Below are 23454 nucleotides of genomic sequence, written 5' to 3'. Positions count from 1 at the left end.
TTGCAAAGTGAAGAGAAACCAAAAATCGTGAAAAACATCCTGAGCAATTTTATAGTCGTATAAAAAGGAAACAAAAAAGTAAAAAACGAAAAAATTAATTACTTTATATCGCATAAGTATAATGATAATAACGAGAATAATAAAAATATTAATTATTATTATTATCATCATCATTATAATTACTAAATTAGTGATAAAAAATATGGTGTGTGTGTGTATGTGTGTGTGTAAAAGAAGAATAACCGGTATTTGGAAATTGGCAGACTCCCCACTCATTTATTGTAGAATGGATGTGATCAATTCATATTCCGAACGCGGTTCATCCGATGTAGCATTAAAAATCCCTGGATAATGTTCGTTTATTGACGACGACGTCAAGGAAAAATGACACACAATCGACATGCAAATAATGAAAAGAACGAAACGAAAAAAAAAAAATATCGATGAAAAGCACTATTAAAAAACGGTAGAAGCGATGCCGTCGATCAATCGCAACAACACAACACTCGTAAACGCACTGAGAACGATCTGTTGCTAAATCGATATATGGATTATTTATCGCCTGGTCCCTGTCCCCACCTGGACTTAGTTCTCGGGGTCTTTGATGAGGCGGCTGGCGAAGCGGATTGTGATATCGTTGCCTCGTCGCCGACTTTGCGTTTAACGTTCAGAACGACGCCGCTTTTAGGCAAAAATTTCCCACTTTTACTTTTCGACGCGACGGTTTCTTCTACGAATAATCCGGCGCTGCCAATCGGCGTCGGTGTGACGGCTGGGAAACCGAGAGAAAAGTCCTCGTCCTCGAGGCCGGGTGGCTTGGGCTGATCGAAAGTCAGGTTTTTCCTTGGAGTGGAAGAAGCAGTTCCGGAATCCGGCCTCAGCGAGGCCGGAGGTGAAGGTTCCGGGCTAAAACTTGTCGTCGGGCTTCGTTGCTGCTGATGGGAATTTGACGGCGACGGTAAGGGAATGTGAGGATGAGGCTGCGAGGATGGCGGTGGGACTTGAAACCTCGTCGTCGTCGTCGTGGTCGTCGTTGTCTTGGTCAAGGAGGACGAGGAGGACGATGAAGAAGAGGAAGAATTCGACGACATCGACGACGACGGGGAGGAACTGGAGTTTGAATTTGAGACGGTAGCAGCGGCCGCGGCTTCCGCAACCGCTGCGAGTTCCGCAACAGCTGCGAGTTCCTCCTCGGCTTTTTTTATCAGGTCGAGATCGCTGAGCGAACCAAGCGTGCTTCTGTTTTCTTTTTTACGCTCCTCTGGTTGCGATTCGAAGAACGAGGAAGAAGAAGATGTCCCGATTCCCATTCCACTTATCTGATTCATGCCTTTGCTGTACGCGTTCGGCACATATTTCTCAGGCTTTTGATACGCCGCCGCATTCACCGAGGTTAGAAAAGTTGCACTCGGCTTCGACGGCAGGTAAGGGTCGACCTTAGTTATCTCTTGCCGCTTAACGTTGGCCAAGATTTCCTGCAGATTGGCGGGAATCGTTATGTTCGAAACTTTGTCCAGGATCGGTTGGGATATTTTGGATAGTCCTGGAGGCGGTGGGGTGAATGATCGAGTGTCCGTCGGACTGTAAGCCTCCTCGGAATCGTTGAGACACGGCGGATCTAGGCCAAGACCCTGGAAAGACAGAAATGTATTAATTACTCGAAGGAAAGAATTTTTGTTATGATATACAACTTTTATTGTAATTTTTCTGTATCTTTTGATCAAACACTCAAGAATGCTATAAGCGTTCAGGAACTGGAAATAACGCTCACAATTTTCAAAATTTAAGAATAGTTTGTAGTTAAACTTGAATGGATCCCTCAAAATATGCAACGAAAAAAAGAGAAATAGACGGGCTCATTCAGGACACCTAATTGAGAAACAGTTTAACAGAAAATCTATGTCGTCGCGACATCTTCAGAAATGTTACGAAGATTGGAAGTTTTCGACCTCAGAAACGCAGAAGAAACGAAATAAAAGCTGAATCTGATCGAAAATGCGAGAATTTCAATTGCAGAATGTTCGAATTTAATTAAAAGTATGAACTCAATACAATGATGATGATGTTCGAAAACTTAATCGATACAACTTTCAGGACGAAATCGAAAAAGAACGTCGGCAGAAGAGCAGTAATATTCCTCACCGGTAAAGTGGCAGCAGCATCGCCGAGAAAAGACGAACTGATGCTTTGTATCTGTTGTTTCTGTTCTTCGATCTGTCTATTAAGTTCGTCCATCTTCCTCTGGAGTTCATTGGAATTTTTGGAGGGCACAGCGAGCGCCTGCAGACTAGCGACAGCGGCTAAATCGTTGGACAGAGCGACGCCGCGCTGTTGAGACTTGGCGATGTCATCCAAAGCAGAGACGGAGGTTCCAAACCGTCCGGAATCGTCGTCCTGATGTATGTCCTCATCCATCTGGCCGGGACTGTAAGGCTCATCGCCATCATCGGGATCAGGAATGTCGTCGGCAAGCTGAATCTTGGCTGAGAGTTCTGGGACGATTTTCGCCATCTTGGCACTGTCTACTATGGAGGCTCTAGACATTCCAACGTGGGCCTTGTTCAGAGTTTCCAGGGTCAGTTGCGTCACGACGTTTTGCTTGTCCAGAGCTGGCAATGGCGATGACCTTTAAAAATTGCAGGACGAGTGAGATTTTATTATAAACAAAACTGACCATGAGATTACTGAAAAGTTACGATGCTTATAAAGATACGAATGAATTTATCTTCAGTTATCATATTTATATTGTAATATAACTAACATATTATTTTGGGATTGTTTGGTTCCAATTTTGAATGAATGAATTAATAAGTTTAGAAAAAGTATGACTAAGATTGTAAGAAAAAAAATAAGTACAGATTGCACTATACTTCAACCTAGTTATAGTATTTCTGTTATTGCTAAAATCGATCAAATGCCCAAGAAGATACTTTAAAATATAATACAGACCACAGTTATGTATTAGGGAATCATAAAATGAGTTCTCTATTGTCTTTTGAATCAAGACACAAATTATACGTGTAAGACGGAGTGTAAACAAAAAATTTATCTTTGTTTGGATTAAAATTGTGCCAATAAACGACTTGGATCTGAAAGAGTTAGCGGAAGCGAGAAAAGTGATTAGATATTTACCAGCTCTACGACATTTAAAACGGGATGTTAATACAAAATTTTTCTTCTTTTTGATTGAAGACTTGGCCAAAGTGACTATTTGACTAAAACAAGTGACAAAAAGCAAATTGAATCTGAAAAACCGAGTGGTAGTGATTGAAGCGCTTATTTACCATCCCGGGTTGTCGCTGAGTGAGCCAGAAGCTGCCTGTGCGAGTAGAGTTGTTGGCGAAGCGGTGGAAGGAGTCGTTGAAACGGCGGTTTCCGGCGGATCGAGGATCGGCGGTGTGTAACTGCGCCCAATTTCCGTTTCCTTGCGCATAATTTTCGGCGGCACGTTGCCGCCGATCGGCGTCATCGTCCGTTTCCTCTTGTTCCGCACGATTATGCCGAGCAGAAGATGCGGCCGGTTTTCCTCAAAACCCGGGCCGTCCAGCGGCAACAAAACCCGCGGAACGACACTCTGGCTCGAGAAAGGCATTATGTAGAAGTCCTTGATGTTCTTCGACACGTTGCCGACAACGCCGAGACGGCTCCGGCTGTTCAGATAGCTGTAGAGCGTTATGTAAGGGATTTTCTCCTCATCGTTGGCCGCTGTCAATCGGATCACGAGGATCTCCTTTGAACCCGTTCGTTTCATCTTTGATATGTAGTCCCAGACCTGCGGAGACAGTAGTTGAATGACTCGACCGATGCAGAGATCATATCACAATTAATATATCAATGCGAATAGAGTGATTAAGGATGCACCAAGATTTAGAAAGAAGAAAGCAATACCTTTTGAAAAAATTTCAGTTTGTACTGTGCAAATGATGGTGAACAACATCGATATTACATCACACGAATGATTCTGAGCAAATTTTTATCAACATAGGCTAAGGTGTCGACAGTTTAAGAAAAAGGTTTTACAATTAGAGAAAAAGAAAGGATTTTAGATTCTAGTTTTTTGGGCTCGTTTTGTCGAGTATTGAAATTTCTAAAGAACGTTTTGAATAAAATTTTATAAATAATATATACGAATAGATATAATACTATCTACTAATATTATAACACACCTAATGGTCTTATTGTTAGTCGAAATTGGAATAAGCTGTCTCTAAGCACTCGTTCCTTAGACAATATTGAATATTTTGAACGAGAAAACTAGCATTTTGAATGTTCTAACAGTAAAACCTTACCTCAAATTGTTGATATCTTAGCTTCTGTCATTCAAAGTCCTTCAAAATCATTTCTATTACACAGTAAGGATGCTGTTTCGTTCATGTACATGGGCATTGGCACCAATAACACAGCTCGAGATTGTTTAAGCAATGTTTTCCCTTTTCCTAACTTTCAATTCAAACGGTGCTCAAGCCGTTCATCCACAGATAAAGAAACAAAATTCCCCAAGTATTCCAGGGTTTTCAGATTCTGCCAGGCAATAGACACCCTGGTCAATGTAATAAAACAGAACCATATATGTACGTATCATCGTTACAAACCGTCTCGTGACTGATGCGACCGACGACGTCGACGGTGTCAGGCAAATCCTCGGTAAGGTCGCGCGCTTGTCCACTGACTTCCTGAGCGGTAATGAAGAACTTGGCAACGTCAACCATATTGACGAAGCCTCGCCAGACAGTCTGCAGAACGGGTTCAGGGTCTCGGGTTTCCAGCCGACGCTGCTGCTCCTCGAGCTTTGTCTCTGCAGCTTCCACTGTCTCTTCTTCCTCCTTTTCCCTCTCCAATTCCTCGTTGAAGTCTGGCGTCTTTATCGTCACTGTGGAGCTTGGCTCTCGGTCCGAAACGTCCGACTCGTTCCCGTCCATTGTGTTATTCGTTGTTGTCTCGTCCTCTATGTGACGCCACAGTCTGTCCTCAATCGGCATTGTTTTTTCTTGCGCCGCTGGGCTCGGCTCCTTTCGAGACTCCGCGACCTCCTTTTTGCGATCATCCTCCTTCTTTGTTACACTGTCTTTCGAGTTGTAATCCCTAAAAGAAAGTTTGTCAGCTTTTTTCCACAGTACGCTAAAGAAGTAGAAACTCGATTGAGGGCTGTATCAAACGCACACTCTAGTCAAAGAGCTGTAACGATAGAAATATGATATAAGAAAGGTTTGAAAGTGCAACCAAAGTTGGTCGAGTTGAATTTAGTTGAATCAATATTCCCTTGGCACAGAATTGTTACTAAAAAAACCATAAATTTCAGCTACACAGCACAAATATTGATGACTGAAAAGTCAATTTATCAAATCATTTCGTCAATGAAAAAACCGCATCATGTGAACGATTTTAAGAAACAGCCCTAGTTTTTGGTTCTTTTTTTTGGTTCTCAACTGAAATCTCTACAAATCTGCAACATCAGATTTTAAATAACAGTGAAATATTTTTTTATTAAGGTACTGATTTGCCAGTCGTCATTTATTAAGATCTCACTGAAAATATTTTTCTAGTCAAATAGAAAATATAAATTAAATTCAACTTGACAAAGTTCAGCTGCACTTTCAAATCTAGATTATATGATATTTCTGTTCTTACAGCTTTATGAGTGGACTGTACGTTTGGTATATCCTTAAACGTGTTGAATTTCGGTGGATTTTTCATCCAGCTTATACGATAATATATCATGTTAGCATGGTTGAATATTTGATTTTAGAATATTGCATCCCGATTTTCATTGTGATCAACAAATGGCAGTATTGAATTGACGATGAACATAAAAATAAATGTTCCAGTGTAATCACAAAATGAAGAGAAAAAAAAAACACAATTCTTCAAGCGAGATTATTAAAAATAATAATATCAATTATCTCAAGGTTTACGGAGGACTACGCTTTACAATTTTGAAAAATCAATGTGCGAGTGACGACCGTTGTGTTCTACGACTTTGGAAGGAGACAAAAATCCCATGACCCGACTTGTCCTCCTTGCATTAAACATAATAGTGGAATAATACGAAAGTGCAACAATTCAAGTACCTGTGCCTCCCTCTGCTTCGATTTCTAGTACTGCTGCTCCTGTTGCTCTTCTTGTGCTTGTCCTTGTCCTTCTCCTTAATCTTCTCCCGCTCCCTCTCCTTGTCGCGTTCCCTGTCCCTGTCCCTGTCCCTGTCCTTGTCCCTTTCTCTCTCCCTCTCCCTCTCTCGATCTTTGTCTCTTTTGGTCTCCTTGGACCTTGTGGACCTCCTCTCTCGTTCCCTACTCTTCTCCCTCGTTTTGCTCCGGCTGTCCGAATCCCTGCTGTGATGTCGTCTGCCTCGACTCCGACTCCTCTCCTGTTTTTCCTTCTCCTTCTCCTTTTCCTTTTCCTTCTTCTTCTCTCCGACGTGCGACGTCGTCTTCTTCGCCTCATGCTTTACCTTTAACTTGCCTTCCTCTTCTTTGGCTTTCTCCTCGTCACCGGCTGTTGATGAAGTGATACCGTCTCCACTGTTCAGTGCCGTTACAATGTCCTGAACCGGCGTCTTTGGATCTACGCGCTCGACGCCTCCATCATTCTCTATAATCAGCTCGCCCTTGTGCGTCTTGACGACGATCGACTTGGCCTGCGCCATCAGGTCGAGTTCATTCTTCTTAATCATCTCAAGCTGGTGCTTCGTCTCCTTTTCTCTCCACTCGGCGAGCTCTTGACTTGCCATCTCATCAGGACTAAGTCGCACTACTGCGTCAGGCGCCAGCGATCGATCGGCGATCTTCCTGAAGAGCGTCAGGTTCTTGGTATCTTTGATGTTGAAGACGAGACTGCGGTACTTCGCTTTGTACTTGGCACCCGTGTCCCGAAAGAACTTGTACATCTCGAGTTCGATATTCAGTACCAGCTCAGTTATCTCGTCCTCGGCGAGTCGCAGGTCCTCTGCCTCTTTTATTCTGCTCGACAATAGCTCCGCCAGCGTCTTCCTGATGTTCAGTCTAATTGGCTCGGTCTCCGGCCGCTTCGCCACCGTTGCTTGGAGCTTCGGCTGCTGCTGAGACGAAGTTGAGGCCTTGGCGTCTGCTTTTTTAACAGCAAGCTGCTTCGTCATTGACGTCGTAGTTGCCTGACTCTTGATCAGTTGCTGCTGCCCCATTTGCTTTGGTGACGAAACTTGCTTCGAAGCTAGCTGTGTCGGATTCCTTGACATCTGCGTCAGCAGCATCTGTCGAGCTGGAACAACTTGTGGCTTCGACTGCACCGACGGACTGGAAAGCTGCGAGTTTCCTCCGCTCGATACTATTGTCACTTTTTTACTGTTGCTGGCTGCCAGGACCGTCTGCTTCGAACCCGCCACCTTTGCATAGACCATCTTTGCCTGACCTTGTTGACTTTTAGCTAATAGATGCTGATTTATTTTCGTCTGAAAGATTTTTTGACCAGCGATCAGTTTTAGGTTTAGCTTTACAACTTTGAGCGCCCCCCAAAAAAAATTTATTATACCTGAAAATATACCTGTTTCGCCAATGGTAAAGTTCAGATTTGAAAATCAATGAATCACCGTCAGAAAAATCAAATACTCACAATTTTCCCACTCAGTCCAGGTGTTGATATGGCCGTTACTGTTTTTCCACCGATTTGAAGCGCATTCAGATTGTTAGGTCGGACAACTTCGTATGTAGGATTCTCTTTGAGCCATGTCTTTAGGTTCGATGTTGTTGGTGCGTCCGCGCCTTTAGTACAGAAAAAATAAAAAACAGAAGGGGGTGAGGACAAGTTGATTAATTTCGTTCTATTACAGATGCAATTGATAAAATGTTCTAAAATGAAGATTTGAGTATGTTTCCAATAAAATAGATATTCAAAAACGCGATTAATCCGGCTCCTCTTGGTGGATTAGCCGAAGAACTTCCAGTTTGAGCACATAAAACATCATCATACGCAATTGATTTTGTTATTGGAATAACTCGAATACTGCTAGATCGTTCGAGTCCAAAGTTTAGTCAGCTCTGAGCTAAGAATATGTGCGTGGATTAAGACCAAAATTGACTTTAGATTTTGATTGGATGATTATAAGCAGACGACACCAACAACTTCGTGTCACGAAATTGTTGCGATTTTCAAATAGTCACATCATGTCTCACCGGTCAAAACCTTTCCGGATCTCCTCTCGAAGACGATGACCCTGGCGTCAGGTTTGCTCTTAATATTTTCTTGCGTCGTTGACTTAACTGCAGATTTGGGATGCGGCAAAGCAGCCTGCGGCGGCTTGTCTTTTGTCAGAGATTCCTGCGCATGCGTCAAAATGCAGGCGTCCGAGCAGTAAATGCTAGAGTTTCTAGCCTCCTTCTTGCAGACGACACACTGTGTCACCCCGGAGACGTTGGCGCTTGGGACGACCGGCGATGTAGCGATGCAAGCAGGTGAGCCCGCAGAGCTGGTCAACGAAGCCGTGGCTGCGTGGACGGGAGACGAGACACTCTGTGGAAGATCTGCAGGCGAGGCAGCTGCCGTCAAGTCCGAGGAGGTTTTTCGGCCCTTAGGTGAGGGCGCGGAAAGCGTCTCCTTGGTGTCATCTGACTTTTTCTTTGCACAATTAGGGCAGACCCATTCAATGCCCTTTTCCTCCATTTGTTGACCTGAAACACGAGCTCATAATAAGTTTGCGAACGCGGACTGTTTTTCCAGGTTTAAAGTTCTGGTCGCTTTCTAGAGGTGAATCGAACTTGTTTTGCAGAGAAGTTTGGTACATTCAAATCTTACCCATTGCCTTGCTGACGTGAACGCATTTTCCATGGAACCAATCCTCACAGACGTCGCAGCATATCATGAATCGATTGTTGTGTGGTCTCTTGCAGATGCACCAAAGCCTATCGGGGTCATCTTCGGAATCCGAATTCTCATTGTCTTCGTCGTCCTCGTCCATCTCAGACTCGACCTCGTCTCTGCTCTGTTGCAAAGGCGCTTCTCGAGGCGGAAGACAAAATTTGCTAGAAAAGCGAAAAATATAAATGTCAATAAGTTGATGGGGTATTAGATTTGCTGAAAAAGCAAAAAATAAAGAACAAAAACTTGATGTAATAACCAAGAATAAATCACAAAAATTTGTTGGAAAAGCTAATGAATCTAACAACGTGACGATCCACGTGATTCGACTCATAAAAATCCTCGACAGATTGGTGAAAGAAACTTTCAAGCCACTCACATTGTCTTCTCGCTTTTCTTTCCGGCTTCGACTTTTTTTTGCGTGGGCGTTGGCGTAGTTGCCGTAACGACGTTTTCGCTCTTCGTCTGAAGTCGCTTGCTTCTGGTGGCAGGGGCCTCAATCGGTGGCAGAGTAATAATGCGACCTCCACGAACGATTTGAACGGGCTCCTTGTCATCCCGGACAATTTTGTTCTTGTTGCTTGTCACGTCACTCGATGATATGACGGGCCGCATTGCAACTGTTGGCGATGAGGGTACCGATCTGCCCGGCGACGCTATTTGGTGTCGATGCTGCTCTTGCTGTTCGCCAGTGGTCGTTTCTGACAGCGGAGCAAACGGTGCTGCTGTTGGCAAAAGTGCCTCTGTCACCGGCGAAGCTTGATCACCCAGAGTGGCCTTCAGAAACATGAAAGAAAATGAATAAAGCAAGAAGGCTAGGTTAATAATAATGAAAATAATGAGAAAGACACAGAAGAAATGAAGTGCAATCGAGTGAAATAAATTAGTACAAAGAAAAATTGCGTTTCAGACCACGAAAACTGGTTTCTCAGTTTGTTACAAAGTTATGAGTAATTAATCCAGATGAAAGGTACTTTGAAGGTTCTTTTTTCAGAACTATCTTCACGGTAAAAGAAGAAATTGAATGGTGGTGTTCTTATTAAATTTTTGTTTTATTTCAGACTTACGTGATCCGCCAAATCAACGCCTAAGGCTTCCTGAAGAAGCAGAGCCTCTGCCAATAATTCCTCTTCGTGCTTACTTGCCTCCATTTCAAGCGTTGCCAGTAAATGTTCTTCACCTTCGATTCCACCTGAAATTAATGAAAAACCGCAAAAGAATAAATATAAAGGATATTATGAAAAAAGCGATGTTTCTGTAAGCGATTTTTAAATTTTTCACACAGAATATAGAGTAAGTAAAAACGTGGAAAGTCAAAGAAGAACACAGATTAGATGATTAGACAAAAATGTAAAGAAAAAAAAAAGAAGAAAGAGAAAGAAAAAAGAATACCAACACTTACTGGATTCGGGTACAACTGTTTTGGGAACAGGGTGATGTTGTTCTACGGATGCTGAAGATACTTCAGTATTCCGAGCTGCGTGCGAAGCTAATGAAAAAATAACGACGATCACGGTAATAATAACGACAATAAAAACAGAGTTAACGAAATTTTGTTTGAATTTTTCATCATAGTGCATAAAAAAACAAATAGAGAAATGAAAATTCCCTTAGTACCACACCAAATTATGCGCAGCAGTGGTCATGCAGAAAACGAAGTCATTTAGTGTGAAGTGAAATATTCTGTACAGTAAAAGGATCAGAGAACATCAGAAAGTGAGAAGATTACTCACGCAAAATGCAAAGGAAAGGAATAGAGAATTGACAATAGTAACTATCAAGTAATTAATATCGTTTAAAGACTTGCGTTAGGAAAAAAAATCAGCAAATAGTAAAATTGACATAATGGGAAAAATGAAAATCACCACCGGCGTCCAAAGAAGGCTGAAGTTCCTCGACGAGCGGAGCTTTAGCCTCAGTTTTCTCATCGTCTCGAGGAATCGCGTCGGCCTGATTTTCGCCTAGCAATTTCATTTGATTATCTTCTTCGTTACTCTGCTCCATTTTATCCGCCTCAGTTGCATTTGCCGGTGTCGAAATCGTCGCTGTTGAACTCGCCGACATTGAATGAACGGTAGAACCTGCGACTATCAGGTTCGTGGATGTTCCTGAACTCGGAGAGATGACAATTGCAGCTGCAGGCGCAGACTTTTGCACCGGACTCGTTGTAGCGATGACTTCAGAAGTTTTTGGCTCCCCGCCTGAACCGACCCGCCGAATTATGTCTGGAGTCGAGAACAGCGCCGGACCCAGAGCGTCCACAAAATGCGAAGGTGATTTTCTGTGCTCCCGTTTTTGGTGTTTTTTAGCTGCTCGGAAAACAAAAAGCCGAAGCAGAAAAGTGAGTAGCTAGATTTTCGCACTTGGAGTGATGAATCCAACTTTTTTCGGTGGGTTTTAGAAGTTTTTTGGAGCAGAATATGCAGTTTTAGATAATTTAGGACACTTCCCAGGCCCGAATAACAGAAGTACCCAAAGGATATTCAACGAATGAATTCAAGAATATTTTCAGGCCTAAGAACGATATATCAAAGTCTTGTAGAATTTTAGAATTATTTTAGAACAGATTACGCAGTTTTAGAGAATTTAAGGCACTTCCAAGGCCTGAAAAATACCATTACACTATAATCCCTGAACAATTTAGTGTGAAAAACTTAAGAAAAACTACAAACCGTCGGGTGTTTTTGGTTCTGGAAGTTTGACGGGCTCCACCTCGACTTTTGGCGCGATATCTGCAAGAACCTCGAGTTTCTTCTTGTCTTTTTTGGCCTCAGGCGTTTTGACCTTGGCGACAGGGGTCACATTTTGTACGACAGTGATTTTCTGTAGCGTTTGCTGCTGCTGCTGTGGCGGTTGCGGAATCTGCTGCGTCTGCAATGTCGACAGCTGCTGCTGCTGTTGCATGGGTTGTGCAGGCTGGACAGTGACCTTGCTCTGGATGGTTGGTGTTGTTGGAGCTATAGGGGTGGCGACCTTGGCGAGGAGCTGCTGCGATGTTTTCATCTCTTTGCCAACGGGTAGTTTGGAGTTGACCTGGCCGAGGAGATTGGCCGCCGGCTTTGATACAACTAGGGATTTCCTCATCCCAAGGTTCTTCAGCTCGCTCGCCTTCATCATGACCTGTTTCTGCACGAATATCACCTTTTGATTGTTCCGCATTTGGCCCGGCTTCGTCAGTATCATGTCGCCCTTTATCGTGTTTGCGTTGATCAAGTTTGCTTTCACTTGGTTTGTCGTAACAAGCTGTTTCTCTGGCACTGTCGGCTCCACCTCTGCTGCCGCAGTCTGAGGCGGTGGAATGAGAGGAGCTGGTAGCTCTTCCTTCTTCTTTGCTCCCATCGTCTTTATACCTTTTTTCGCCTTGCCGGGGCTCAGCAGTCTTTCCTCTATTCAAAACGAGATAAAATGTTACTTAATGTCTTGCAATAGAATTTTTGGAACACTTTAGGTAATGATTCCAAGCCAGCGATACATTTTTTCGTAAAAATCTACAACTTCTTTTATTACTTGGTAAAAAAATAAAATAAAAATACAACCAAAGAAAAATTGGCACTGTCACAAAAAGGATAAACTATCCAAGAATACCATTTTCAAATTTGAAATAAATCGGTTCAGCAGTTTTCGAGATATTGCAGGTATTACAACACTTTTCACTGAGCCAAATGGGTGATCCATTATTCACAATAACAGTGCTTCCTTCAATCGATTCTGATAAAAAAAAAGAGTTGTCAACGAAGTCGGACCTACATATTTTCGGGTAAAAGAAACCCTGATCGAATTGAATTACCAGTCTTTGAAATATACATCCTCAAAGTTTATCCGCTTTTTACTATTCAATACTTTATCCTTGTGTCGATACAGTAACGAAACTCACCGACTTTATCCTCCTTCTCGGGACTCTTCATCGCGTCAACAGCCGCCGCCATCTCCATATCAAGCCTCCGCACCTGTTCCATATCCATGTGCTTGTTGCTGCCTCTGCGTCTGGTCGCGGCAAGGCTTCCACCTCTGGTGGTAAGACCCTTGCGACCTCCTCGAGCCCTGACCCCGCCTCTCCGTGGTCCCCGAGGCCCGAAGTCCGAGTCATCATCGGACGGTGGTTCGGATTCAGAAGATTCCGAAGATGAGGACGGCGGAACATCATCCGCAGTTTCCGGTGTCGCCGCAGCAGGAACTGTGTCATTAAAAATAGGAGTTTAATATAACAGAATACAAAAGATTGGAATTTTCTGTTCATTGTCGATGAGAAAAAGATTTGTGATGATGAATTTGTTGGATGATAGGGTGGGCAATGAACGATGAAGAGAGGTGCCACAATTTCAATACACAACATAACCATAAACAAACAAAAATCAATCACGTGAACTCTTACTGCGGACATCGTTCATATTCAGAGGCTTAATGAGCGGCACTAGGGCACCTTTATTCACTCCCTGGTGGAGAGGGCTGATCGCATTTCGAGTTGCTCCGCTACCGGTTACTTTCGGAGTCTGCGGAGTCGGTCCCAGTGGTCTTCCATCTCGTCGAGGTCTGCCTGGACCCCGAACCTGTTTATAGAAAGTCGAATGAGAAAAAGTCGCAATCGCTAGTCTAACTTCTTCACCTTTAATTTCTTGACAAGAAAGATTCGATGAAATAAAATCTCAACTCACAGGTCTAGTCAGTTTCGATTTCCCCACTGCTGCCGCCAAGGCCTGAGAGCCGGTTAGCGTGGGAGAGGAAAGGGAGATGGGTGGAGGCGTTGGTGCAGGAATCGAGGATGACGAGGAGGAAGAGGACGAGGTGTACGGAGCATCGTTAATATCAGGCGATTCTGCAATAGGTAATGGATCACTAGGTTTTGGATCTGAGGGGGATTTTCGGCTGGTGTAGCAGTGATCCAGCTGTATACTGTACTTCAGTGAATTCTGCTCTTCTTCTACGGACAACATGTCTGTACGAGACACGTTTAATGTTGCATGAAAAAAAAAAACACACTTTTTTTTACACAATTTAAGGAAGATGAGCGGAAGAGACATTCGCGCTAAGCGATGATGGAATGTTTGGATAAGAGTTCAGGTTTCCAGCTATTTTTTTGTCTCATTTGGTATATACAAGTTTTCTTTACTCTTTTCATTTTCATAATTCTTGGCAAAAAAACGAGGATATGGCAAAGTGAAAGCCAATAAGTCAATCAATATCCGAGTTTTTGAACAGCTCTTTAATCAAAACACTACGAATTATAAAAATTCGAATACTTATAGATATGATAGTTCTGTAGAGAACCTGTTCTCTGTCTCATTGTATAAATGTTTCAATTCCTGAGCAAGGAGGTACAGTACTCAAGTCAAAGATGTACAAAATGACAAAGAGACAAAGAAAAATGAGGGTGGATGCAAACTTACCGAGCATGGCTGTTACATTTTCTCCTAAAATTTGCTTGGCCTCTTCACTCTGTAATGCGGTTTCGAGCCTTTCCAGCTGCTCGGGATCCATCTCCATGAAGGGATCAACCAGCCCACCGACTCCAGCGTCCGTACTCCCAGGCGTAGCGCCTGAGGCAGCTCCTTCGGGTGCATAAGCTGGTGGATCGACAGTCAATGTGATGTCACCATTTTCAGCATCTGCTTCTCCTTGACCGAGCCTTACTACGCTCACATTCGCGTTGGATTGATTAACTAAAACACATGGATAATGAGAGAGATGTGGAGAACATTTCAAACAATTTCTTCAGTTTTCCTGCAAACCTTGCACCAGATATAAAGTAGACAATCTTACTTATTATGTTCTGCAGTGTTTCATGATCGACGGAAATGGTCCCGTCGTCATTCACAACAATTACAAGTGTGTCGTCCTTCTTTGATTTTTCCTTCGATTCAAGTATGAACGAGCTGGACATCTTGCGTCTATCTTGTCGAGGCGACTCAAAAACCCGGGGTCGTTTTTGCTCTGTCGTTCGCTAAAAAGCAAAGGATGTTCGTTCGGTCAGAAAACCATGCACCTAATCGATTACAACGCCTAGAACGTGGAAACCCAGGTGAGAGGCTTCCTAAGTGTTCGTATACCCTTTGTTTGGTGTTTGTATGTAATTTGTTTACAAAACATGGCGGGCAGGGGGGGAAGGCGAAGTTGTCAGGATTAAGCGGAGAGGCGGGATTTGGTTTCTGCTGGTGGAGTCGAGCCGAGAATTTGCAGGCGGCATGGCGCGATTAGAAGACAACGAGCCGTCTGCGTATAAATAAACAGACGGCACGAGGAGGACAAGGATTGGTTACGGCCATCTTGTTTCGTCGAGCGCTGATCGGGGACGCAGGAGGCGAAAAGCGATTCGGAGGCGAGGCAAAATCGTGATTTGCAAGCGCGTCGCGTTGAGAAAACGCCCGGAATGAGAGGAGAGAGACTCGGCATCGAGCCGCCGCCGCAAGGTTTCGATTTACTCACCCGCCGAGCGCGGCTCCAACGAAGAAACGCGACCGCTCAACGACGTCCCGTCGATCCTGGAATTGCTGTGCAGGCCGTTTTTGTCAGATATACATCAAGCCCACCGTGATTGCGGTGCTCCGCGGGGTCCAGTTTTACCCTCCGCTATTTTATTTTCGCTCTGTTTCAACGTTTCTCTCTCGTTTCTCTTTCTATTTTCAGCGTAACCACATCGCGGCGCTCCAAATTAACACGACGGTCGCTCGCTTGCGCCGCCTGCTGGTCATTTCACCAACCCAAGCGCATTTCCCGCCGCGCATTGCGCGCCTCCTTTCAGTCATTGACTACAGGAATTTCGAATAGACGGATTTCTACAATAAAACAGCGGCGGATTTCTTCGATTGGTAAGAAAGGCGAACTGCTACATCAGTCTGCTCTTCGCTCGCCCGCCGTTATAAGTCACAACCGTAGTGAGGTCATTGGACCCACAAGAATAATACAATCAGCTGCACCGAATTCAAATATGCTATATTCCCTAACATTAGTACCAACTAACCAAACTCCAAATGTTGGTATTCGGTAACTAAATCATTCAAGGAAACTGCCTAACCATCCGAATATCCCTAGACAAAGTATAACACATTGTACATATAAGTACCATTAATCAAGAGTCTAAAAAACGTATTACAAGATCTTCACATTACAGGAAACCATGATATGTATTATTATTTTATTATTACAAGTCACTAGCACTACTATATTCAAATATTATAAAACACGAAAGTTGCAGACACGGAGTTTAGAGCCACAGTTTTTGAGCTGTGTCGCATTGTGTCGATTAATTTCGTAGGTGGAATAAGTAAGTAAAGAACGTTACTAGTTCCCTAGTGAAAATTTTATTTAGTACGCATCTTGGGTCCTGAAGGCTGTATTTGAAGACGATCTACGTACATTCGTGTAATATATGTTTCATTGCGAGCCTGAGTGAATGGCAGCCATTTTTAAACCGCTGTTGCTCACTGCTGCTGCCTGTCTGCCACTGCAAAGGCAGAGTGAGAGAAGGAAAAATAGAAGAAAAAAATAATAAACCAACAGTATAAATAATACAGTAACAAAGATGAACGTTGGTGACGAAGGGAATTGAGAAGAGAAGAAGGATTTCACGCAGAAACACGCATTAACGACATTAGTATAGATATATATATTCATATATCTATACCCACACACACACTCATATATATTCATCCGCATTTGTTTTCTATACGTAGAGAGAGAGAGCGAGAGAGCGCGAAAAAATAAAAAAAATAAGAAAAACCATGTAAAATGTAACCTGTCTAATTCGCAAAAAGTCAAACACCTCGGCGCGGTTTGCGGTGGATCTACCGCAAGTCCACAAGTCAAATAATAAACAGAGCACCAGGTACGAGTAAAATCTGACAATTACGGGGTGCATAAGGGGCCGTTTGTGTGGAAGAAACTGCAGCAAAAGGAAGATAGATTAGTGTGCAGAGTATCAGCAGCAGCAGTGCAGCAAACAAGAAGAGGAGGAGGAATAAGACGATGCAAATACCAAAGTCGTGATAATCCCGTCGGAGACGGTAATCTAGCCGATCAACTGATGCCCCTCGGATTTTAAGGGGGCTGCGAAAGAGAAACCGTGTCGAGAAAACCAGGAACAGGGATTAGAGATGACCAAGAACTGTCAACACACATCCCTCGCAGCCAGTTAGTGATTGTGTTGTGTTATGTCGTATGGCATGCATATGCTGTGTACTTCTGTGTGTGGCTAGACGATAAATCGTGTGGCGAAAAATGGGTAGAATAAACACCCTCCGAAAACCGCGATAATAATCCTGATTTTTCCTTTCGTTGTGACGTCTCTTCTCGGTTCCGTCGGCAATTTATACTCGTGCGGTTTATGCGAGTTTTTCAAACAAAAGAAGGAGAAATAGAACAAATACACCCCCTCATCCACCCCTACGTGATAGGGAAAAGAACGAAAAAAAGGATCATTGAAAAACTTGAGAGCAGAAAAACCCGACGACGACCGTCTCCGTCGCAACTCTCGACAGTAAGGAAGACAGAGAGGGAGAACGAGATAAGTAGCAATAGAAGAAAATAGTTCCTGGGTGAAAAACCGGGACTAGAGTCGTCGTCGTCGACGGCGCCGAGAGCCGAACAAGACCGCAAGAAACACAATGGTGTTAACATGCGACTGGGGAAAAAGTCTAACTACGACAGTCGATGCCAGAGCCTCGACCTCCACCGCCTCCTCCTCTTCCTTGGAGAGAATTGTAGAATGCGAATGTTTCTAATAAACAAACTAATCTATAATAATGGCAGATAATGTGCACAGAAAGTCGCACAGCAAACACTTGGCAGATAGCGTTAACAACAGCGTTAGCAATAGTAGTAATAGTAAAAAATTGTCCTCGTCACCCTCTTCGGTCCTGCATCGCACAACCTCAGAGACGATCAGGATCGGTGAGCCTGACAAGTTCCTCCAGCCGTTGGTACCAGGCCCGACGACGTCGACCCCTGTCCAGAACAATGTCGCCACATCAGCGTCGTCGGGCGGTCAGTGCAGAAAGAAGACGTCGTCGTTTCAGATAACCAGTGTGACGGTAGGCTGTAGAATGAGTAACGACGCCGGCGAGGATTCGAATGACGATCTGGACGAGTCGCATACCGAAGACAATTCTGTTGAACACTCGAGAGTGACTGATATCGACATCGAGACGCCGAGCTACTCGGAGGACACCTTCTCCAAGGAAGATGTCTTTTTCAACACGAGCAACGCTGCCCTCGGTACTGCGCCTGTCATCCCGACGAGCTCTCAGTACGGCCTTGCTATCGTCCCATCCGAGGGCGGCGGTGCTAGCAGTTCAACCAGCGAGAACAACATCAATGCCCTGGATATCGGCTCCGTGACGGACAAGAACATAATAAACCTTCTATCAGGCGGCGCGAAGCAAGATCCTGATATACGCGAGGTCCATTCGCATGGACGCAACGAACGCTTCAAAGTCGTTAAGATCGAGAGCACGGAACCCTTCAAGCGTGGCCGATGGACCTGCATGGACTACCTCGACCACACCTCCGTTAACCAGACAACGGCAATTAATTCTATCAAGCTCTCAGGGCCGAACGAGGTCTGTATATCGTACGGCATCACCGATAGCGGCATCGTTGTCCCCGAGGGTATGAAACAGCAGCAGCCGGATACCGAGGGCGCGAAAAGTGTGGATTCCAACGGGCCAATATCGCACCAGGAGATCGTTGGGGGTGCCGCATACTCGGTGAATAGTACGTCGCTCTCTCAGCAACAGCAGCAGCAGCAGCCGAACCAGCCGCAAATACAGCAGCAGTCAAACTCTGCTCAGCAGCAGATTCCTCCTCAGTACTTTCAGCAACAGCAGCAACAAATGTCGCAGCAAACACAGAATCAGCACGGCGGAGGCGCGGCGCAGGGCGCGACTCTGCCAGCGAATCTAGCACCTGCGTCACACCCCGGGAACCTTGGCCAGCCTCAGAGCATGCCGCAGGGCTCAATTCCGCTAATCGCGCAAACCGGGAACAGCAGCAACAACGGAATCACGATAGCGACGAACCAGCAAAACCTTCAGCAGCATCCTGCTAAGGAGGAAAACTATGTTACAGTCAGTCCACAAGCTCCACAGCCGCAGCAGAACGTATGCCAGACACCCACTGTCCAGACACCGGTTGTGCAAGGACATCCAGCCGCTGCGTCTTCACCAGCAGCTCAAACTCCGAACATCATGGTCACTGGAGTTCCACCACCTCACCAGCAACAGCAGCAGCAGCAAATGTCCGAATCGATGGCAGGTATGCAGAGCGTGCAGAACATTCAGCAGCAACAGGCTGCGCCAAATATCCACGTCTCCGCTACGCCAGTTATGCCGCAGGCACAGATTCAGTCTCAGTCATCGGGCCAGAATGTCATTTCGTTTCATCATTCCGATAACGAACAGGATCCTGCTGTCGGTATTGCTGCTCCTGTTGTTACTGTCGTGCCTCCACAATCCGCTGACGCAACTCTGCTCGAATCCCTCGCCGAAGTCACTCAGGGCACTGACGAACATCACGCCCTCGAAGACAATGAAAGGTGAGAAAGATTTTGGCTGATGAGTAATCAGATACAAGGATGACAACGGTGAACTAATTTCATTCTTGAGTATGTAGTGAAAATTTGGAAAGCATGGGAATTGTGTTCATTTTCTAATAAAAAAAAAAAAAAAAAAGTTCCTACTTCTTCTAAATTTTCAGTGCTCACATATTGAATGAAAATCCTTCAATTGATATCACAGTCGCTTTCATTGCTACTACTTTGCTCGTTTTAATTTACAGTATGTCCGGGACCAGCGCAGTCGCCATTGACAACAAAATCGAACAAGCTATGGTAAGGATTCTTTTTAGTCTCTGTGGGTTTTCAGTCAGGCTTTCAGTTCACTACAAAATTACAATAATCGAGTAGCTTTTTAGAGTCAGAACGAGTTGAAGTTAATAAAGTTGATTTAAGAAAACAGTGAAGGGAAAAATTCGTCATGTTGCAATTTTCGAATGACTACAAAGTAGTTAATTAGCTTTTCAAAATGTAAGTATATTAAGCTAATCAAATATTATGCTTGACGAATTTCAAACAACTTTAAAGTTAAGAAGAAACGTGATTTTATCTTAAAAATGCATCGTTAACAAGAATAATACGTGACTAATTTCAACCTCGTGTCTGAAAAAGAAGTTATGAAATTTGACGAGCACAAAGGCCATAAACGGGGTTGAAATGCCTTTTGCGAATATCTCAACCTTTGGATCGCTGCTTGGCCAGTACACAGACCTAGCTATAGTCAAATAATATGAATGTGGGTTGTTTAAATATACATTAAAATCACTGGCGGTCTAAACGTTAATAACATTTTATGGATACGAAGGGACTATTAAAATACTAAGATACTGAAAGTATCAGATCTGAATCTTGATTAGATTTGAGGAAAAAAGAAGCACCAAAAAATGTAAAACCATTTTCTTCTCAGGATTGACTTCACCGATTTGTTTGAAGCTTTAATATGTTAGTAAAGAGCTTTTATAAATACATAGATTTTTAGCTTAATAAATTCATGATAAAAACATTATTCCCTCTTAAACTTTTCTTCTTCACCGCGATTCTATTTGAACAAAATTGTGAACTTGTATTTCTATAAAAATTTTCGTAGTGGTACACCGTAGTTTAAAAAATAAAAATCGTATATTTTTCCTGGAATAAGTGATGTTCTCAAATACATTCTTTGTATACGTATGTATAAGAGTACGATTTGCAATAATCTAGCTGAAACTTGTTTCACAATTCAGTTTTTCTGGAACAGAAATAGTTGGCTAGAAATAGCTAAAAATCTTTCCATTGTGTGTAAATAAGCTTTTGCCTTTCTAAATAACAGGTTAAATTTTTAAAAATATTCGTCAAGTTAATCCTGGCGACAAAAGTTATTTTATGTCTTTTTTCTTTTTTTTTTTCTTTCATTTTTCAAAAATCAATTGGAGCTGAGGTCCGATACAGGTTCTTGGTATTTTAATGGTACCTACTCATCCATAAAATATTAATAAAATATTTGCAAAAGGCATTTTGAACCTGCATATACTCGTATGCCCTTTACACATATATAATAAGAATGATAAGGAAATTGATTATTGCGAACAGGATTTGGTCAAAAGTCACCTTATGTTCGCGGTGCGGGAGGAGGTCGAGGTGCTGAAGGAGAAGATTGCGGAATTAATGGACCGGATAAATCAATTGGAGGCGGAGAATTCGATACTGAAATCGCACGCGACGCCAGAGATATTGTCACAACTCAGCAATACTCAGTCGACGCAATCGGGCAAACAGCAGCAACAGCAACAGCAACAACAACAACAACAGCAGCAGCAACAATTACCCCAAAACAGTTCTGGAAATGGTCAATAGATAAAATCTGTGTAGAACGATATACGATAGACAAGCTACGGAGAGAGACGCATTACTACTATACATATGCATATAAATTAGTTTCCATTACAAATGAATACACTTTGATGTAAGTACGTTTAACAATCAAGAGAAGAAGAAAACATTAAACTAAGCAAATGGAAAAAAAACATACAAATATTTACCAACCGAAAAAAAAAATTGATACATACATGAATTAATTAATTAATTAATTGATCGATTAATTAATTATTAATAATAAATATAATTATTGTATATAACTTAACAATTTTTAGAAATTTATGTATATATATAGATATATATATATATATATATAAATATATATATGTGTATATATGTATAAATTATATATACATGTATATGTATATATATATATATATATTTATATATATATATAAAACGAGATTTATTATATGATACGTATAGCATTAGATGATATTATTTTTATTGTCTTATTATTATTATCATTATTATTATTATTATAATTATATTAAGTCTGTTGTTCTTGTAGTTCGTTCGTTTTCTTTCGTTCTTTGTTTCTTTTGAATTCCACACATTTCTTAGATTTCGATTCAAGTTTTTTAGTTTTTTTTTTTCTCTAGATATTTTCGTTCCGTTCTTTTTGTTTTCAAATTTCCTAAATTAAATACCATCGTTAAACTTTTTTTTTTTTTATTCTTACCAATTCATTCTATCGAATTATTATCGTTTAGGAATATAATATATATACTTATACACATACATACAACAATTTGACAACCCGAGCAACATTCTCCGGAAATAATTTGGAAGTTATATTCAACAAAAAGTTTTGAGGTTTCTGGCAAGCATCGAGTGAATTTTGTTAGCATATAAACTATTTTTCGCCAGAAGTGATGAAACGATAAATTTTTTTCTTCATTGGCAAATTAGACAACGTCAAATTTGCTGCAAATTTAATCAAGTCTTAGTTGCGAAATGTGCTGTAACTCTAGAAAAATTGATACATATACATATATATATATATATATATATATATATGTTTCTCATAGTCTGAAGTAAATGAACGGTACACTGAAATATTCAGTAAAAATTACTAGAAAAATCTAATGTGTCCGCCGGAACGAAAGTTGCGTTGGTGGGTTTGCAGGAGAGCAGAATTTTTGAGTATACATCACACACGTACACACATACACACAACTATACAAAACAAACCGACAGATACAGAGATAATTTTGCATTTTTTTTACACGTACAGAATTGCATGTGTATTATTATAATTATACAATATTCAAAACGACTGTGTAAATTTGAAACGAAAATGAAAAACGCATTATCCTCCCTCTAATTGTTTTCATTTTCTTAGCTTCGTTCGCCGCAACAATCAATGCCGTTGTAACATATGTAAGAAAAATTTGAAACGACTTCAACGACTCCCTGCCCTCTGAGAAAAATTTAGAAGCATGCGCGAGTAACGTCCACAAAGTCGATATATGTAATATTATATTAGTTAACTCGTTTTCTATTTATTCAATTCATTGCCTTTTTCATTGTTACATATTCTTCGTATCTTTTTTTCTTCGTTGCAAATTGTCGAATGGAAGAAAAAATGAATAATAATAATAATAATAGTCTTACATCATTTTCGAAGGAAAGACAAAAAAGTTGAAAAAAAAAAAACGAAAAAAAAACGAGCAAATAGGCAGCTTATGGGAAAACCGAAGAAAAAAAAAATAAATAAATAATAAAAAAACAAAAACGAACAGGAAGCATGAAGTAAAATTGTCAAGAGTTTTCCCACCTTGCCATACGACTCATCCCCGAGAGAACGAAGTAAAGCAAAATGAACTAGCGACGTGCCGTGCTGTTTATCAATCAATCAGCTTTCTGTCATTTTCAATTATTGTTTCAATAATCGAGCGAGAGCGAAAGAGAGCTTGACCTGAGACTGAGAGATCGATTATTAGAGAGAAAAAATTGTGACAATGATGACAAGTTTTTCAATCCTTGTGTAAATAGTAAATATATGTATTATAAATAAATACAATATTATAATAATTATTATTATTGTGATTATCATCATCATCATCGTCATCATCATGATTATCATTATTCTACAACAACATAGGAATGAATTTTGAAACGAATAAAACACATCGATACCACCGACAGTTTGAATGATATGAAAAACTAAAGCGACAAAATATCCCTAACCTTTTGCCAACGACGTATTATTGTTGTACAAATTATAC

The 23454-nt window shown here is 42.0% G+C and overlaps 2 protein-coding genes across 2 annotated transcripts; one reads left to right on the top strand and one right to left on the bottom strand.

Moving 5' to 3' along the window:
- Positions 1–223: 223 nt before the first annotated feature.
- On the bottom strand, positions 224–15531 carry LOC124411926 (titin homolog). The gene is made up of 20 exons (XM_046891473.1): positions 15247–15531; positions 14584–14764; positions 14211–14483; positions 13479–13759; positions 13187–13373; positions 12701–13000; positions 11499–12212; positions 10695–11135; positions 10229–10315; positions 9894–10018; positions 9206–9603; positions 8764–8990; positions 8145–8639; positions 7585–7733; positions 6069–7423; positions 4593–5082; positions 3285–3772; positions 2143–2626; positions 506–1631; positions 224–410 (listed from the first exon to the last, which is right to left on the bottom strand). The coding sequence occupies exons 2-19, from the start codon at positions 14702–14704 to the stop codon at positions 552–554; spliced, it is 7695 nt and encodes a 2564-aa protein (XP_046747429.1). The 5' UTR covers positions 14705–14764; positions 15247–15531; the 3' UTR covers positions 224–410; positions 506–551.
- Positions 15532–16213: 682 nt separating this feature from the next.
- LOC124411933 (protein bunched, class 2/F/G isoform-like) lies at positions 16214–21387 on the top strand. The gene is made up of 3 exons (XM_046891486.1): positions 16214–19351; positions 19594–19645; positions 20939–21387. The coding sequence occupies exons 1-3, from the start codon at positions 17562–17564 to the stop codon at positions 21200–21202; spliced, it is 2106 nt and encodes a 701-aa protein (XP_046747442.1). The 5' UTR covers positions 16214–17561; the 3' UTR covers positions 21203–21387.
- The last annotated feature ends 2067 nt before the right edge of the window (positions 21388–23454 follow it).

This window comes from Diprion similis, chromosome 10, assembly GCF_021155765.1.
Source record: "Diprion similis isolate iyDipSimi1 chromosome 10, iyDipSimi1.1, whole genome shotgun sequence".
Taxonomy (NCBI): domain Eukaryota; kingdom Metazoa; phylum Arthropoda; class Insecta; order Hymenoptera; family Diprionidae; genus Diprion; species Diprion similis.
This window is presented reverse-complemented; position numbering and strand designations above follow the sequence as displayed.